At 45.0% G+C, this 19,656-nt stretch overlaps 2 protein-coding genes across 7 annotated transcripts in view; one reads left to right on the plus strand and one right to left on the minus strand.

The window, feature by feature from the left end:
- Positions 1-19,656, minus strand: part of LOC138754023 (V-type proton ATPase subunit B, brain isoform-like) — a 111,016-nt gene that overhangs the window by 69,020 nt on the left and 22,340 nt on the right. The gene's annotated exons all lie outside the window — the stretch shown is intronic.
- Positions 1-19,656, plus strand: part of LOC138754022 (chromaffin granule amine transporter-like) — a 54,239-nt gene that overhangs the window by 28,506 nt on the left and 6,077 nt on the right. For 5 of the 6 annotated variants that reach the window (XM_069917746.1, XM_069917741.1, XM_069917745.1 and 2 more), the window contains 5 exons: positions 155-263; positions 12,638-12,733; positions 13,612-13,690; positions 17,423-17,474; positions 18,882-18,945. In XM_069917746.1, the coding sequence (XP_069773847.1) occupies positions 155-263; positions 12,638-12,733; positions 13,612-13,690; positions 17,423-17,474; positions 18,882-18,945 (400 nt within the window). The remainder of the gene's footprint in view (positions 1-154; positions 264-12,637; positions 12,734-13,611; positions 13,691-17,422; positions 17,475-18,881; positions 18,946-19,656) is intronic. The other variant, XM_069917742.1, reaches the window with a different exon arrangement.

The following is a 19,656-nucleotide window of genomic DNA, read 5'->3' on the forward strand; positions in this document are numbered from 1 at the left end:
AGTAATTTACATCTGAAGCTCTGCGCAGTAATTTTAATATTATTCATTACTTCAGTTCTTGTTGATTCTACAGTCATTTTTATGGTTGAATCATTTGCTGCTGGGCTTTTTTTATTCAAACTGTACTTGTTCCATTCTGTTCAATGTTCCAAAGATTTACAGGGCAACCTTTCTGATTGATATTTCTGTCCTGTGGTCACAGAGTCAGAAAGGAGCATCACTCCTTACGCTACTAAGAGACCCTTACATTCTGATTGCCACTGGTAAGCCCATCACGCATTAATCAGACAGCTGAGGTTTGCTTATGTTTTATTCTGTTTATTTGAAAACCTTGACTTGTCCATTTGTCAGGTGGTTTTCAATCTCCAAGTTCAAGTTTATAATCCTCTGGCTGTACATATAACCAGATGAAACAGTGTTTCTCTTGACCACACATACATGCACAAAACACAGCACACATAATAATCACATATTTACATCAAGAAATAATTTTAATTGTAAATATGGACGACACAACTTTTTTTTCATTTTTTCTTTTTTGTGTGCTTTTATAGTTTGTTTTTGCTTTTGATTCTTATTTTAAGTTATGGGGTGGGGAGGGTGGGAGGGATGAAGGGGAAAAAGGAAATGTCACTGTATATTTTAATGATGAACACTTGTATATATTGTTATTGATATGGTTCACGGTGCAACAAACAAAAAAATTACAAAAAAAAGATATAATTTTAAATGAATACACAGAAATATTTTGGGGTGATTTATTTGGTTATAGGTTATAGGTTCATCAGTCTCACAGCCTGTGGAAAGAAGCTATTTCCCAGCCTGGCAGTCCTGATTTTAATGCTCCTGTACCTCCTTCCTGAACACCTAGTCTCCAGGATACTTTTCAGTTATCAAGCATGAATGCTAATCTAGGCATCAAAACTAATAAGGCCTTGTCCAAACAAGGTACGCTGTGGTGCATCAAACAATACAAAACTCAAAAGACTGTACAACAGGCTTTAATTCGCTTAAAGTGGAAAGTTCCGGATACGTATGTACCCTCCGGTTCCAAGTGCCCGAATGGTTTAGGAAAGGGCTGGCTCGAGCCTTTATACGGGCCGTGATTGACAGTCGGCAAGGTGGGGACAGCCTCCAGGTTACCTACCTGCAGGTACAATGGTTGCCCCCTGCAGTAGGCTATAGTGGTGGCTTTGACACAGTTTATCGCACTGATGCATTGTGGAGGTTTCAAGATCTGCCACACATTGAGAATCAGAGAGAGGAACCCCTACGATAGTGTAGTGATTGCATGCTCTGTCTCAAGCTCTGTTCTGGGTAGAGATTGACAAACAAACGTTGCAGTCAGCGCGACGCTGTTACAGCACCTGGGATTGAATCCAGCACTGCCTGTAAGGAGTTTATGTTCTCCCTGTATCTGCATGGTTTCCTCCCACCCTTGAAAAATGTATAGGGGTTGGGCGACACGTGGGCCGAGAGAGCCTGTTACCATGCTGTATGTCTAAATTTAGAATTAAAATTCAAGCAGAGGAAGAAATCCAAGGATGTGCTCAAAACTGCTTTGAAGAAATGTAACAACGCCACCAACTCTTGGGAATCTCTGGCGCTCGTCTGTGTAAAATGGAGAAGGAGCAATCGGGATGAGGTGAAGAACCTCAATGTGGAGCACACACAGGCTTTGCATAACTATGGGATGATCAAAGCACCTCACAAGCACCCCACCACCCCCCGATCCCCCTGACCTACAAGCCCCCATCTGTGCAGAAGTCTGATTGGACTAACAGCTAGACTGTTAGACTAACAGTCTAACAGCTTTCTCCGGACCCCCAGAAACAAAGCGGGAGTAATTCATCTCCAGTCCTGAGGAGAAGGAGGATACTGTAGGCCAATAGTCCATGAAGTTTAAAAGCCCAAAGAGAATTGTGCACTGAAGTCCTTAAAGGAAGGAAAACCAGTCATCCTTCTCCCAGTAGGGTTTCTGCATGATTTCACTCCCGCTATTGAGGATGGAGAATGAGGAGGGATCTCATTTACCCCTTTTATACAGCAATCCCACTTAATTAGTATGTGAATGACCTGTCTTAAAACCCAACTCGGATCATTCACACTGAATCAAAGGAAAGCTGGGTCAGTGCGCCTTTTAGACAGGAGCTGATCTAACTACCTCATTCGTTAATACATTGGGATGAAAATGACCCCAACCACCATCCTTCATTTGTCGCATTTAAGTCTTTAAATGGATGTGTAAAAGGGGTAATTGAAACCTATCGATACTGAAAGGCTTGGATAGAGTAGATGTGGTGCTTCCTATGAAGGGAGAGTCTGGGTCCAGGGGGCACAGCCTCAGAATTAAAAAAAAACACCCTTTAGCACAGACATTAAGGGTTAAGGGTGAAAGGGGAGAGTGGTAGGAATGTGCAATGAACTGCCAACTGAAGTGGTGAATGCAGGATCAATTTTAACACTTTAGAGAAATTTGGACAGGCATATGGATGGGAGGGGTATGGAGGGCTATGGACTGGATGCAAGTCAGTGAGACTAGGCTGAAGTGCCAGTTGATGAAGTAGACAAAGACGATGTGGTCAAACAATAATCATGGCTTTTATTAGCAGAAACTCATGGTACAATAATGAAAGACAATAGGTGCATATACAATTATACCTTAACAGTAGAGATAATGCACAGCCAATGTTAGTACAGCAAGGCTTGCCAGAGAGAGATAGGCAGCTTGGCAGACATTCACCACAGTCTCCCCCTGGCAGAAGAAGGGTTAAAATCAAAAGGATAGCTGCTAGGAAAGACTGAAGCAAGGGATACATGGATACTATGTTTGGCATTGAGAATACTCTAACAGCCAAAATATGCCAGTATCTAGCAAGCAATGGAAATATAATGAGATGTTTTATGAATACGTCAGCCTATCGGGTTGTTTACGAATTCTGGTGCTTCGTCTCAAAACAGGTGGCTCCTTTGCAACCTTGGGAACTGGTACAGGTCCTGGGTCTGTAGTGTGGGAAGGACTGACTTCTGGACCCACTCCAGAATCGCCAACGTGAGGCAGTGGAGCCTCAGCATGGCCATCTGAAAGCTGACTAGGGGTCACAGGCTGGGGGGGGATGAGCCCAATCTCTCAGGCTTACTCTGAGTAGGGGTGTGAGGAAGGGGCGAACCAGGCGAGGCCAGATCTCTTAGGGGTACAGTGTCAGTACTCCTGTCTGGGAATTTAACATGAGTGTAGTTGGGTTTGGTATGCAGTAGCTGAACTGGTTGGACTAGGGCGTCAGTTTTACATGCCCGAGCATGGCTCTCCAGCAGCACGGTTCCAGGCTCAGACAAACAGGCTGGCCAGTCCATCACAGTTCCTGATTTCCTAAGAAAGGCAAACATACGTTCATGAGGTGTTTGATTTGTTGCAGTACACAATAAAGACCGAATAGAATGTAGAGCCTCAGGCAGCACCTCCTGCCACCGGGTAACAGGGTAACCATGTGTTTTTAAAGCAAGATTAACAGTCTTCCAGACTATAGCATTAGCCCTTTCGACCTGCCCATTGCCCGTGGGTTGTAGCTCGTGGTACAGCTGGTGGCAAACCCCTTCCAAAGCAGGGCTCGCCACAGTTCAGCGCTCATAAATGCTGAGTCTCTATCGGTATGAATGTAATTGGGAAAACCAAAAATGCTGAAAATTCTGTCAAGTGACTTAATGACAGACGCTGATGAGATGTCAGGGCAGGGTATTGCAAAGGGAAACCTGGAATATTCGTCAATTACAGTAAGGAAATATACATTTTTGTTGTTGGAAGGTAATGGTCCTTTAAAATCTAAGCTAATCCTCTCAAAAGGTCGGGTTGCCTTGATGAGAGGGGCCTTAGGTATTGCGGTTTGCATTCTGTGCAAACCGGACAGCTTTTAGTCAGTTTCCTGACTTCTTCCAGAGAATAAGGAAGGTTGTTAGCCCTTACGTAGTGGAAGAACCTCATGACTCCTGGGTGGCACAGTCTGCTATGGATCTCTTTTAGCCCCTCCAGCTGAGCACCGGCAGCAGATCATGACAATGCGTCAGAGGGATCATTTAACCTGCCCGGTCTGTAATGGATCTCATAATTATAAGTTGAGAGTTCTATTCGCCAGCGTGCCATCTTATCGTTCTTGATTTTATTTTTGTGTTTAGTACTGAACATGTAGGCTACAGATTTCTGATCAGTGACAAGAGTAAATTTTCTGCCGGCTAGAAAGTGTCTCCAGTAGCGAACAGCTTCAATAATAGCCTGGGCTTCTTTTTCAATGGCAGGATGTTTAAGTTCAGGTCCGCATAAAGTGCGGGAGAAGAATGCCACAGGTCTGTCCTTTTGATTAAGGGTTCCTGCCAAGGCACAATCTGAGGCATCAGTTTCCACTTGGAATGGGACATCCTCGTCAATGGATGAGAGTGCAGCTTTGGCAATATCAGCTTTAATTCTCTCGAAAGCCTTCGAGGCCATTGGAGAGAGAGGAAAAGATTTAGTGTCAAACAGAGGGCGTGCCCTCGTGGCGTAGTCCCGAACCCATTTGCAGTAATAGGAAAAGAATCCCATACACCTTTTAAGGGCTTTTGTTGAGTTTGGGGGTGGTAACTTCTTAAGGGGGACCATTCTTTCTGGGTCGGGGCGGATTTCGCTCTTGTAGACAATGTAGCCCAGAACAGGTAGCTCTGTCGTGTTGAACACACATTTGCCTTCGTTAAATGTAAGGTTGAGTTCTTTAGCTGTTGCTAAAAATTTCTATAAGTTGTTGTCGTGCACAGCCTGTGTTTTCCCACAGATAGTGAGATTATCCAGATAGGGAAATGTACCCTGTAACTCATACGTCCTAACAATCTTATCCATTTCCCTCTGAAACACGGAAACACCATTAATGACCCCAAAAGGTACCCTTTTAAACTGGTATAACCTCCCATCAGGCTCAAAAACCGTATGGGGCCGTTCCCTTTTCTTAATGGGGATTTGGTGATAAGCTGCTTTGAGGTCGATAGTGGAGTACACTTTGTATTGCGCTATCTGATTAATCATTTCATTGATGCGTGGCAGGGGGCAGGCATTCAGGTTCATGTAACGGTTAATTGTCTGGCTGTAGTCAATAGCCAGTCATCTATTAGTGTGATTTTTCACGACTACCACTTGGGCCGCCACGGGCTCTTACTAGGTTCAATTACTCCCCCTTTAAGCAGACTCTGGGCCTCCGCTTTGATAAACTCACAATCCTCTTTGCTGTAAGAACAGTTTAGTGGCAATCGGCTGACACTCAGGGGATAAATCACTGAAAAGGAAAGGAGCTTTGATCTTTAATGCGGACAGACTGAAGTAACTAGCGCGGGGGATGGTAAATGTGGGTAGTGGCCCACCAAAATTTAACACTACACTGTTCATCTGAGATTGAATATCTAACCCCAGTACCACAGGGGCGCAGAGTTCTGACATAATAAAGAGGCACACATCAGCCAGGCAATGTCCCTGCAAATTTAAAGTAACTTTACACTTGTCCCGTACAGTTTTTGTAAGTTCACTACAAGCCATCGATATCTTTTGGTTCGCTGGATATCTCCGCAAATTTAAGGCTCTGGCAACTCTCTCTAGTGGATGTAGCTGTCAGTACTCCCTGAGACGGGAATACTTTTCGCCTTACACACTTTAGTGAAGTGGCCGAGTTTCCCACAATAACTGCAGGTAGCAAATCGAGCCGGGCACTTCTGTCTGGGGTGCAACCTCTTATCACAGAAGTAGCATTTTTCAGGAGTTCACCCTTTTCTTTCCTTCGGGGTTCCAGCACTCCTGGATGTTTCCTTTTCATTTTCTAGCATTTCCTGGACCGCATGGCACTTCTCAGTGTTTTGGATAGAGTGACTGCTGGTCATAGGTTAAGGGCTCCGTCTCCAGCAGCCTCTGTCGGATGTAACTGGAGTCAATCCCGTTGACAAAAGCATCCAGCTTCAAGGCATTGCAGTGTTATTGCTCATTGACTACCCTGACACCACATTCGTTTGCCAGTGAGTCGAGGGCCAGTGAATAGGCAGCATCACTTTCCCCGGGTTTCTGGCATCTAGTCAGCAACTGGTGTCGAGCAAGCACCACATTCCGTGATGCTTCATAGTAAACAGTCAGACGTTCCTGGGCTATAGCCAGAGTGGTAGCTCCTTGCGTTACGGCGAAAGGGACTTCACACAGCAGAGAGTTCAGGTGGCCCATTGTATCGCCTCATCGACTAGGTTGTTTTGAGTCAAGTAGTAATCGAAACAAGCAACCCAGTGGTTGAAAATTTCTCTGACCCTTGGGGCAGACTGGTCGATTATCAGCCGCTCTGGCTTGAGGGCTGCATCCATTTCTGCTAATAAAATTGAAGTGCCAGTTAATGAAGTAGACAAAGACGATGTGGTCAAACATGGCTTTTATTAGCAGAAACTCATGGTACAATAATGAAAGACAATAGGTGCGTACACAGTTATACCCAAGGGGAGTGTCCTTAATGAATAGCCTATGTTAGTACAGCAAGGCTCACCAATGTGCAATGTTCTATGGATCTATGAGGAGGAATTTTTTTACCCAGAGGAATTGGTTGCCATGGACGACTGTGAAGGCCAAGTCATTGTGGGGGTATTTAAGGTGGAGGTGAAAAGGTTCTTGATTAGGCAAGGGATCAAGGGTAGAAGGCAGGAGAATGGGATTGAACAGGATAGTAAATCAGCCATGATGGAATGGGCTGAATGGCCTAATGCCACTCCTAAGCATCTGTTCCCAAGATTAGATCTTCCAGTCCAGATCTTCCGAAATGTCTGCTTTCTTCTACAAACATGACTTCCCCTCCACCAGCATCATCTCAGCCCTCACCCCATCTCCTCCATTTCCTGCTCATCTGCCCTGGCCGCCTCTGCCCCCAGATGCAACAAACACCGAATCCCCTTTATCCTCACCTACCACCCCAGCAGCCTCTACATCTAACACATTATCCTCCAGAATTTCCAGCACTTGTCATAAGATTCCACTGCTAGACACATCTTCCCCTCTCCTCTCCATCTTCCGTAGGGATTGCTACCTCTGTGACTCCCTCGAGCACGCATCCCTCCCCACCAATCGCCACCTTCCCCCTTCCCCTGTGGCCGCAGGAGGTACCACACTTGCACCCACACTTCCTCCCTCACCACAGTCCAGGACCCCAAACAGGCCTTTCAAGTGAAGCAACACTTCATTTGTGTATCCGCCAGACAAATTTACTGCATCCAGTGCTCCCTTTGTGGCCTTCCCTCCAGAGATACTGGGTGAATGTTGGGAGATTGCTTCGCTGAGCATCTTTGCTCCATCCCCACCACTGACAGAGACCTTCCAGTGGCCAACCATTTCATTTCAGTGTCACACTCCCATACTCACATGTCTGTCCATGGCTTTATGTGCTATCCCACCAAGACCACCCGCAAATTGGAGGATCAACACCTGATTTTCCACCTGGGCTCTCTCCAGCCGGATGGCATTAATATCGACTTTTCAATTTTCTCTTCTCCCTCCCCCCGTTCCCTACCCCTTTCCAGTTCTCCTCCCACCCTTCCCTCTCTATTCCCCCAGCTATCCCTTCTCCCCTTTATTACTGCTGTCCCTTTCCTCCCTTCTCCACCTATCACCTCCTGCCTTTGCACCTCCCCTTCCCTACTTTTTTGTTCGGACACCTGCCAACATTTTTCCATACCTTGATGAAGGGCTCAAGCCTGAAACATTGGTTCTGTATTTTTATCTTTGCTACGTAAGGGACACTGTTTGACCTGCTGACTTTCTCCAGCTTTGTGATTTTACTCCGCTCCTATGTTTTATAGTTTGATGGACTCTTAACTACCGACTTCTGAAGTGACCAAACAATTGGTACAAACAATAAGTCACAGAAGGCCATGGACCAATTATCTTTTCAGGGCAGCTCTGGCCAGACATTGAGGCCAAGCACAAATTTCAAACAGGAAGCAAAATAAAAAGAATTATTTTCTCTCAAAGGGTTGAATCAGAGGATGGTGAGCCTTATCCATAATATCACAGTAGCCTGATGCTTTTAATAGATCGATAGAACACAGCAGGACAGAAGCAGGCACTTTGGCCCATCTAGTCCATGCCGAACTATTTACTCCGCCTAGTCCCATCCACCTGCGCCCGGACAATAGCCCTCCATTCCCCTCCCACCCATGTAATGGTTAAACACTGGCATTCCTATAAGGTTTTAAATTCTTTGTAGCTTTGAAAGTTTACTGATTCAGAGGACCTTTCATCTCTGTGAACTAACATTTTTCCAAGATCAATGCAGTTGTGTCAGCAGTGGAACAGTTCCATCTGACCCCGACAACAGACGTGCCCTGTGGAGCACACATTTGAACAGACTGGTCTGATTTTTGAAATACTCCGTTTTGATCATCCGACCACGGAAAAGATATCAATAAGACTGAAAGAGTGCAGAGAAGATTTGCAAGGATGTTGCCAGGACTTGAGGAACTGAGTTACAGGGAAAGGTTAAACAGGTTAGGGCTTTATTCCCTGGAGCTTTGGAGAATTTTTTTTTAAATTTAGACTTTCAGCATGACAACAGGTCCTTCCGGCTCATGAGCCCGTAGCAGCTCAGAATCAGAATGAGAATTTATTGTCATGAACAAGTCACGAAATACATTGTTTTGTGGCAGCGTCACAGAGCAAACATTCATATAAACCAACTTAACCATATAAACCATTTATGGAGCGGAAACAGGCCATGTTGGCCTTTCGAGTCCGCACCGGTTCACTGATTTTGTGCGCCCTCTTCAGGCATTGATCCCGGTAGATCTTCATTCAATAACGATGGGCATGTGTGAACCTTGAGGTCGGCTCACGAGCTTGGGCCCAGCACAGCCTCAGAACTTTGGTGGGCGCTGTCCTAGGCTCGAGAACTGGAGTCACTTCTGGGGGGGAGTTGGGTGTTGACCAACGTCTAATTGCTGGGATATGAGGGTGGGGTGGGAGTGAATGATATTACAACAATAAATTTAAAAAATTAGTGCCTGAAATGTCAAACTAAGACAGTGTTTTTTGGTTCATTGATTATTCAGAAATCTGATGGCGGAGGGGAAGAAGCCGTCCTTGTGCTGCTGAGAGCTCGTCTTCAGGCTCCTGTACCCTTTCCCTGATGGTAGCAGAGTGAAGAGGGCATGGCCTGGGTGGTGGGGGGGTCCTTGAGGATAGACGCTACATTTTTAAGGTACAACCTCATGTAGATGCCCTTGATGGAGTGGTCTGGTGCCTGTGATGTCGCAGGCCGGGTTACAACCCTCTGGAGTTTATTCTTGTCCTGAGAGTTGGTGCCTCCATTCCAGGAAGTGATGCAACCAATCTAAGTTTTCGAGAGTCTTTGGTGACATACATAGAAACATAGAAACGTAGAAAATAGGTGTAGGAGTAGGCCATTTGGCCCTTCAAGCCTACAATGCCATTCATTTTGATCATGGCTGATCATCCACTCAGTACCCTGTTCTAGCTCTCTCTCCATACCCCCTGATCCCCCTAGTCACAAGTACTAAATCTAACTCTCTCTTAAATATAGCTATGGAACCGGCCTCAATCACTTCCTGTGGCAGAGAATTCCATAAATTCACCACCCTCTGAGTGAAAAAATTCTTCCTCATCTCAGTCCTAAAGGACTTCCCCTTTATCCTTATACTGTGACCCCTGGTTCTAGACTTGCTCAACATTGGGAACCAAATCTCCTCAGACACTTCACAAAGTATAGCCGCTGGCGAGCCTTCTTTGTGATTGTGGAGGCTTCGGGACAGATCCTTGGAGATGTTGACACCCAGGAATTTGAAGTTCTTGACCCTCTCCACTACTGAGCCTTAAATGAGGACTGGGTCTTGTTCCCCTGACTTCCTCCTGAAGTCCACAATCATCTCCTTGGTTTTGCTAACATTGAGCACAATGTTGTTGGTGTGACAATGTGATAGTACAGATTCTATCACCAATGTGTATATGTACAGATGGTAGTGTAGGATGACTGTGATTGGCTGAGAGTGTAGCCACACCTACTGGCAGGTCTTAAAGGATTGAGCCAGACCAGGTCATTCTGGACTGGTCGACCTACTTGTGATATGCTCCAGTCTTTTAGTTAATAAAAGCCTTGGTTTGGATCAACAAGTCTTTTGTTCTTTCGATGTGCTCCACAGACACCATTCAATGAGCTGATCTATCTCCCTCCTGTATGCTTCCTCATTGCCATTTGTGATTCTGCCAACAACTGTAGTGTCAAATTTGTAGATAGCATTGGAATTGTACCTGGCCACACAGTTATGGTTGTATAATGAGTACAGCAGTGGGCTAAGCACATATCCTTGGGGTGCACTTGTGTTGATAATCAGTGAGGAAGAGACGTTTCCAATTTGTACTGACTGTGGTTGTCTGATGAGGAAGTTAAGGATCCAGTTGCAGAGGGGGGTGCAGAGGCCCAATGTTTGTAGGTTCTTGACCAGCACTGAGGGAATAATGGTGTTGAAGGCTGAGCTGTGGTCTATGAAGAGAGTATGTTGGTGTTTCCGAGGTGATCCAGAGCTGAGTGGAGAGCCAGAGATGTTACGTCTGCAGTGGAACGATTGTGACGATAGGCAAATTGAAGTGGGTCCAGACCTTCGCCTAGGTATGTGTTAATCCTGGCTATGACCAGCCTCTCAAAGTATTTCATCACTGTAGATGTTAGTGCTACTGGGTGAAGGTTGTTGGGGCAGCTCACATCGCTCTTCTTGGGATGAGTGATGCCTTTTTGAAGCAGGTGGGAAGCTCTGACTGTCGTAATGAGAGGTTGAAAATGTCCATGAACGCTCTGGCTAGTTGGGTGGCACATATTTTCAGTAGCCTCCCAGGTAAACCATCAGGGCCTGATGCCTTGCGAGAGTTCACCTTTTGAATGTTGTTCTCAGAGACAGATATCACAGGGTCCTCAGTCTTTGCAGGGATTCTAAATACCCAAATTAACCTACAACCCCCATACATTTTGGAAAGTCAATTGAGTGAGGGGAGATTTGATACAAAATTTTGAGGGGGTATAAATGCAAGCGGACTCTTTCCACTGAGGTTGGGTGAGAAAAGAACTAGAGGGCACGAGTTAAGGGTGAAAGGTGAAATGTTTAAAGGGAACATTAAGAGGAACTTCTTCACACAGAGAGTGGTGGAGTGTGGAACGAGCTGCCAGCTGAAGTTATGAATCTGGGCTTAATTTTGGGATTTAAGAAAAATGTGGATGGGTACATGGATGGGAGGGATATTATCTGGATGCAGTCAGTGGGACTGGGGAGAATAATAGTTCAACACAGACTATATGGGCTGAATGGCCTGTTTATGTACTGGAATGTTTTCTGGTTCTATGGTATTTGTTCAGGCTTTCATTACAGAGTTATCAAATGCATATGAGGATCTGGAGAGAGATGTGTTATGAGCCCAAAGGACCCCAAACCCCAACAGCAATAGATATTCACCAAGACAAATAGTTACTTAAACAAAAATTGCTTTTAATTAACTTTAAAGATGAAAACAGAATCACACTTTAACTTAACTCTTTTTAACTTAACCTAACTTAACCCCCTTCTAATTCTAAGTGCATGTGTACGTAATGTGTGTGTAAATTTAGAAAAGTTCTTTGGTTCACAGTCCAATCTCACTTCTCATTCACTAGTTGAAGGCAATTCTTATACTGTGCACAGAATTTAACATTTATGAACTTCACCAGGCTTTGGTGCTTGAACCGTAAATGGTTACCACTCAGGAAGGTTCTTGTAGGTTTTGTAGAGACAGATGTGTTGTTCCAAGGTTTCCACAACTGAGGTACCACCATTAGTCACTTCAATGTCTTGCTGATGAAACTTGCCCCATCAGGGTTCTCCAGATGATAACCTCTGTCTTTCAGGCTATCACAGAGTTCCTTTCTGTTTCACTTATTCCAAGAGAACCACCAGACAGATAGTACTTTCAGCCTGGAGCTTCTATTTCAGTTTCAGTAAGCTTCTCTGTCTCACCCACACAGGCTGAGCCAACTTATTTCACTATCCTCTCCCTCTCTCTCTCTCTCTCCTTCTCTCTCTCTCTCTCTCTCTCTCTCTGTGACTCACCCAGACTGCTTGCAAAAACCAACCTGGCCTTCTCCATCAAACAATAGAAGTCATCTGTTGTTTTTAGGTAAATAAGAATCCATCAGTGACCTCTGAGCACTCTTGTCAAAAGCCTTGCAAAAAGGTATCAGGAGACAGTATGCCTCTTGCAGTTGCTTTAAAGACAATAGTCCATTCATTCAATTATCACCTACTTGTGAAGTCTCCATATGTACTCTTCACAATTTCTGCAAAGTCATTGTGGATATGAATTCTCCAGTATTTCAAATAAGATCTGTTTTAAAGTGTGTGTATGTAACCTGCTCTAACTTTTCCCAATTTATCTCCCAAAAATATTTCTATATATTCTGTCACAGATGCCATGGCTTGAATATTGCATGTTGTTCTGGGATCGTATTGGAGAGGGTGGGAAGAAATTTATAAATATTTTATGAGGATCAATTGGATGTTAGAGGTGTTTTTTTTGGATAAGCGGAGGGTCGGGTAGACCTAACGGTGTCTCATCTCTTTCCTCAAGGGTCCTTGTGCTTCTCAAACATGGCCATTGCAATGCAGGAGCAGGCACTACCAATGTGGATGATAGAGACCATGAATTCACCCAATCTGCACCTAGGTATGAGACCGTAAACCTGTTTAAACAGCGGACCCGGCAACGTCTACGGAGGCACGAGTAAAGCACAAACATCTGCAGACAGCATGATTGAAGTAAAAGAACGATGCTGGAGACACTCAGCAGGTCAAACAGTGAACTCTATATAACCAAAGATAAAGATACAGAACCAACGTTTCAGGCTTGAGCCCTTCATCAAGGTATGAGCAAAATGTCGGCAGGCACCCAAATGCTCATACGGCACGTTTAGCACAACACTGTTTCCGCGAAGTTCAAATCTGGCGCAGTCTGTAAGGAGTCTGTACGTTCTCCACGTGTCTGCATGGATGTTCCGGTTTCCTCCCACCATTCAAGGGTTGTAGATTGATCAAAGTATTTGGGTGGCACGGGCTAGTGAATCAGAAGGGCCTGTTACCATGCTGCATGTCTAAATTGGAGGAGCAACACCCAATATTCCATCTGGGCCCTGTCCAACTGGATGGTATTTTGTCGACCTCTCTGCTTTCTGCTAGCCCATTCTCCCTCTCTTCCCCTCCCTCCTTTCCTCCATCCCCTTCCCTCTCCATTCACAGAGCCATTCCTCCCTCCCCTGTTTGATGAGTGTCCTCCCTCCCCTATCCACCTATTACCTCCTGCCTGTGGGACTACGCACCTCCCCCTGGCTTTCACTACCCCACCACCACAATTTTGTGGTGACTCCCCACAATTTGCTCATATCTTGTTGAAAGGATCAAGCCTGAAACGTTGGTTCAGCATCTTTATCTTTGCTATATAAAGTTTGAGCTGCTGAGTTTCTCCTTGTGTTATTAGTCCATGGAGGCATGGTCAGCTTCCTCTAATGTCCACGCCCAGATTAACCCAAGTTTTGTTTCTCTGGCTAGGTTTGGCCTTCCTGCCATCCACCATTGCCTACATGCTGGGCACTAATCTCTTTGGTGTTCTTGCCAACAAAATGGGCAGGTAGGGACAATGTGCAAAGTGCACACAAACTGGGTTAGATGTTCTTTACGGTGCCACTCGGAATTTGTTGCGTGACTTCAAAGAGTACCGAAATGCATCTTGGAATTGGAAAGGCATTAAGTCAGCTTTGTACCGTATATATGAATGCAATACTCGAGTTCCGTGGGCCAATTTTTAGGGTAAAATTTAGGAGGGTCGACTATTACACACATATTACTTTTTACCTGCATCATTTGAGGCATTGGGAGCACCAACGGCCAGGCAGGTGGCCAGGACCGAGAGGTAAGTCTGCATTTTGGGTATCGGGAGCTCCAGTGGGTGGGTAGCCGAGGCCAAAAATAGGGGTGTCGACTTTTACGCGGTATCGACTATTACACATGTATATACGGTAATTCTGCCAAATCTTCACCCCCCCCCCCATTCGCCTTTTTATTCAGCCACCTGCCTGTTTTTGCTTATACCTGATGAAGGACCCAGGCCCGAAATGTTGGTGACCCTTCACTTCCTATGGATGCTCTGTGACCTGCTGAGTTTCTCCAGCATGTTTGTACATTGTGAGATTTGAACAATCACTTTTTGCAGTTCTCTCCCATTCAACGGCAGAAGAATCCTGTGCACCTGTGTTGTGAGTGAAAGTTCATGTGGGTTCCACAGATTAAGAAGCAGACCAAGATCGAGGTATAAAACAACAAGTTTATTCTCAAGGGATACAGATGGAACGACGGAATCTAAATGCTAAATTAACACACAGTTCGCAAGGGGATGGATATACACTGCAGGTAACGGAACTTAGGAAATGACACAAACACACATACAGTAAACAATCAGATCAAGGTAACGCTACATGTCCCCACCCCTTGACCTGTATGGACAACGCTCTAACTAACTGGCCTCGGGACTCACCCCAACCCAGTATAAAAGGTGATACTCGTGGGCCATGAGGAGTCAAAAAGAGAGAGAGAGCAAAGGAAAGCATGGTCCTTTATAACCCTCCAGCAGGTATTGGGAGGCCAATCACTCGGGGGCAGGCTGGGCCCCGTTGGCTGCTGCGACTAATGGCTCGAAGCCATGTGCAGAGGCTCGGCAGGGGTCAGCCCAGGTGATTCATCTGGGCCAGTTAGGTGAAGGTCAGGGCTAAGTCCAGGCAGGCTGCCTGGAGCCCAATACCTGGTAATTTGAAAGGGCCAATCACAAGGGTGACCTTGATGGCTTGGGGTGAGTCTGGCCTTGATTGGCATGCGATGTGTCCACTGAATAGGAGCACAGCAGCGCCACCACGTGAAAGCCACGATCTCTCCATTACAACCTGATAGATTGCAGTCGGTTTTGGTACCAGCGACTGACATGGGTTTATGGGCACAAAGAGCTGTATGTCTAAATTTAAAATTGAAAACACTACTCCTCCAATCTCACCTCCACCTCTATTTGAACACAGAGCTTTCAGTTTTGCCCTTCCCTCACCCATCTCTCTGCAATTGTGATGATACCTAACTCCCATGTCCTCATCCAAGCCCTGGGTTCACCCAGCCCAACAAGCTCAAACAAATCCCCCTGCCAGGATACTGGGCAAACCAGCCCACACGTCCAGCTCACCTCTGCCCCAGAAGAGATGCCAGTGGTCCACAAATCTCTCTGTCCTGCACCAATTCACAAATTCACCTGCCTTATCCTCCAATCTTTACTGGCTGTGGCACCTGGTACCAGGGGTAATCCAGAGATTTACAACCTTCAAGCTTTTGTACTTTAATTTCCCCATAGTCATTCTGTGGGACCTCAATCTTTGTTCAACCGATCTCATTGATACCAGCGTGCATGTGAAACAACTCTCAGACAGTGTGCATGTGAAATGTTCATTGTCATATGTAAGCACACAAATCTCAACATTAGCCTTGTGATTTCAGCATACAGGTTAGTGTCGCATTAGCATCAAGCTGTTACAGCACCAGTGATCCAGGTTTGAATCCGGTGCTGTCTGTCTGTCTGTAAGGAGTTTGTACGTTCCCCTGTGAGGGCATGGGTTCCCTCTGGGTGCTCTGGTTTCCTCTCACATTCCAAAGACGGATGGGGGGTTAGTGGGTTACATGGGTCTATTTGGACGGCACAGGCTTGTGGGCCAAATGGGCCTGTTACCCTAGTTTATTTCTATATTTAAATTTAAAATGTAATCTGAGATACAAACTAACTGACGGTTTTATGTCGCTCATGGATGTAATGAGATTGTACTTCAGTCAAGCACATCAGCGCCTCTACTTCCTCAGGAGTTTGTGGAGGTTCAGCGTGACATCGGAAACCCTGGCAAATTTCTACAGATGTGTGGTGAAAAGTGTGCTGACTAGCTGCATCACGGTCTGGTATGGGGACACCAATACCCCTGAGCATAAAGCAAAAGGTAGTGAACACAGTTCAGGACATCACAAGTAAGACCCTTTCCACTAATGAGAACATCTATAAGGAACTCTGCTGTTGGAGAGCAGCAGCAATCATCAAGGATCCACACCACCCAGCACACACTCTGTTCTTGCTGAGTGGTATAGGTATAGGTGCACCGCCAGGTTTATGAACAGCTGCTACCCCTCCACCATCAGACTCCTCAACAACAAACTCAATCAGGGGCTCATTTAAGGACTTTTACCTTTGCACTTTATTGATTTTCATTTTGTTCCCTCTATATTGCACAGTCAGTTTGTTTACATTCGTTATCTGTTTGCAGTTCTTTGTTTGTTTACAGTGGTGTCACTAGGGTTGATGCCACCCAGTGTGGTAACTCATTGTGTCACCCACCACCCAACGTAGCAACATTTGAAAAAATATATAGTTGCAAAAATATGGAATAATATGTGATAAATATAGTTGTAAAATGCTTAAATGTATTATTTCTTAGATTATGTGAATACTAACAACAAAATTGTTTTGTAAAATCTTTCAACATTGAATTGCAACATTATTAGTAACTGAGCAGAACCTTTTTTGATTTTTCTCCTTCTTTTCCTTTATTCTCAAAAAAGTTATTGATCTAGGTTTACAAATACTAATGACCACACTATTGTGGCTAAAACACCAGAACATTTGACAAAAGCAGCAACTATAAAAAAAACCCCAGCAGCAACAAAAACAACGGCGCGGGCTTGTAGCGCGTGCAGACGAAACCACGTGATTCAAAGCATCAGCGTCATTGGGTAATAGCGGCAGCTCTGACCGGAGTGCAGTAGAAGGTTCAAAAAGTAAATGGGCATCGAGTTTTAGCCTTGTAGGTCTATTGATACATGTAAACTGGGCTTACGAAAAATGTTTTTGTTGTTATAACCAACTACAGGGATATTTTTATAATAAAATTTTGGTGTCACCCCCTTCTGATGGTGTAGTCCGCATTCCCGCACCCCCCCCCACCCACCCGCTTGACGCCAGTGTTTGTTTACATGTTTACTCTGTGTACAGGGATTTTTTTGCACTATCAATTAGTGATAATTCTGCCGCACCTGCAGGAAAAAGAATCTCAGGGCTGTATATGATGTCATGTACGTACTCTGACAATAAATCTGAAATCTATTCCCTTGCAAACAATGAGGGTCTCAGCAGGTCAGGCTTCATCCATGGAAAGGACCCTTTTGCTCAGGTGCTGGTGTCTGCTGTCCTTGTGTTTCAATGGGAGTTTTAGTGGTCCTAATGAACTTGAAATTACTACATGCTCATATCAGTTAACGTGGAATTCTTGTTCTCTCCCTCTACCCACAGATGGCTGTGCTCCCTGACTGGAATGGTGATTTTGGGAATCAGCATGATCTTGGTAAGATGCTCATTTTGTTTCCTTTTTATAATAATCATAGACTCATAGTGTGGTATCAGGTTCTTCGACCCAACTTGCCCATGCTGACCACAATGGCCCACCCACATGAGTCCCACCTGCCTGTGTTTTGCCCGTATCCCTCTAAACTGACCTATCCATGTATATGTCCAATTTTTTCTTAAACCTTATAATAATGGCGAGTGGAAGGGGGGTCAACATTATTACAGTGCCAGCGACATGGGTTTGAATCTGGCACTGTCTGTAAATAGTTTGCACATTCTCCCCGTGTATGCGTGGGCTTCCTCCAGGCGCTCTGGTTTGCTCCCAACCTTCAAAACCGTATGGGGGTTTGTGTTCGGATGGCATGGGCTTGTGGGTTGGAAGGGCCTGTTACCATGCCGTATGTCTAAATTTAGCACCTGCCTCAACCACCTCCTCCAGCAGCCTGTTCCTTACACCCATCATCCTCTGTGTAAAATAGTTACCCCTCATCTTCCTGTTAAATCTCTCCCCCCCTCACCTTAAACCAGTGGTTTTCAAACTGCCCTCCCCCCCCACCCCCAAATTCACATTCCATCTTAAGCAATCCCTATGCCATAAGTGCTCTGTGATTGGTAAGGGATTGCTTAAGCTGGGATGTGAGTGGGAAGGGAAGGATGAGAATCACTGCTCTAGACCCAATTGTTATTAAATTATTTTGCTTGAGAAAAATTGTTATTGGCCTATTTCCTTTGGAGTTATGAAACTGTGCATATAACGAGTCAATTAGGGACAATTAAAACAGTGGTTTTCAAACTTTTTGTTCCACTCACATACCACCTTAAACAATCCCTTACTAGTGTTAGGTCTGCTTTGTTCATGAATGAGTGAGACAAACACCAGGCTGAGTCGAAATCAGGGTTCTTTGTTCTTTATTACCGGATTGTAACACTTGCAACTAACCATGTTAGTCGGAGAATGCATTCTGCCGTTATCAGCAAAATGGTGATTTTTTATACCCTTGGATACATGCTTAGAACATCATCATATCATTACTTGTCCAATGACTAAAACTGTTGCTATCCTTTCCCTGCTAGCTTCCTGCCTCTCAATCCATCAATGTCTCTCTTATCTTGTAAGTACAAGGATGCATTCACATCTTGTTACAGCCCTGTACAGGGTAACTCCTTACACATTCCCATCTCATGATGTTTTACCTTACAATAGTCACAGAGCACTGATGACATAGGGATTACTTAAGGTGGAATGTGAATTTAGTGGGGCAGTTTGAAAACCCCACTTGAAACCTATATCCTCTGTTTACTGATTCCAAACTCTGGGTCAAAGACTCTACATTCACCCGATGTTCATCAACTCCATCAACTGTTTGTTTTCCTTGATGCTCACAATAATACCTTTTTACCTCAGCTTCCTTTCTCAACGAACATTTTTGAGCTTATCGGGCCCGGCTGTGGAGCAGGCTTTTCAATAGGTCAGTGGCATCAAACTATTAATGCATTTATAACTTGGATTGGACATGAGGCAGGGTCGGGCCTTCAACCACCTGTGTCCTATCTACTCTACCAAGACCTAAGCACCTCTTCTTTAACATATTATACCCCCCTCCCCCTTCAGAACGTCATACAAACGTTATTGCTTTCTGATTTCTGAGACCTGGAAATGTAACTGCACTTTACGATTTACATACTACACACCTCAACATCTTCAAATAATCTCCATGGATTCTATCGATAGCAGTTCATTTATAGGGACGCGCTGGAGATTGCAGATACTGAGTCAAAAAAATCAGTCTGCGGGAGGCTAAGCTTCATCCAAGGGGGGAGGGGGGATTGTTACACTTCGGGTTTGGAACTCTGGAAGGACTTTGATCCAAAAGGTTGAGCATTCCCTTTGCCTCCCAGGCACAAATCAATTTTATTGGCTTGGAAGAGTCACAGCAAGTTAATCATTGCTGAAGAGTAACATCAAGGCCTTCCCATCATCTACTCTGATGTCTGTCGTCGTAATTTGTCTTGGGAGTCGGACTCATCAAGTTTCCACCAAGCCGCCTTCAAAGTGATTGTGCAAGCCCAACCATGGTCTAGGTCGGGTGCTTCTACTGGCCCTGCTCACAGTGGAGTGACTTTCCCGATGCTGTTCTTTCAGTTATGTGATCCTCCTTTCAAATTTCCTGACCCAGAAT

The sequence above is a fragment of the Narcine bancroftii genome, chromosome 2 (genome assembly GCF_036971445.1).
Source record: "Narcine bancroftii isolate sNarBan1 chromosome 2, sNarBan1.hap1, whole genome shotgun sequence".
Taxonomy (NCBI): domain Eukaryota; kingdom Metazoa; phylum Chordata; class Chondrichthyes; order Torpediniformes; family Narcinidae; genus Narcine; species Narcine bancroftii.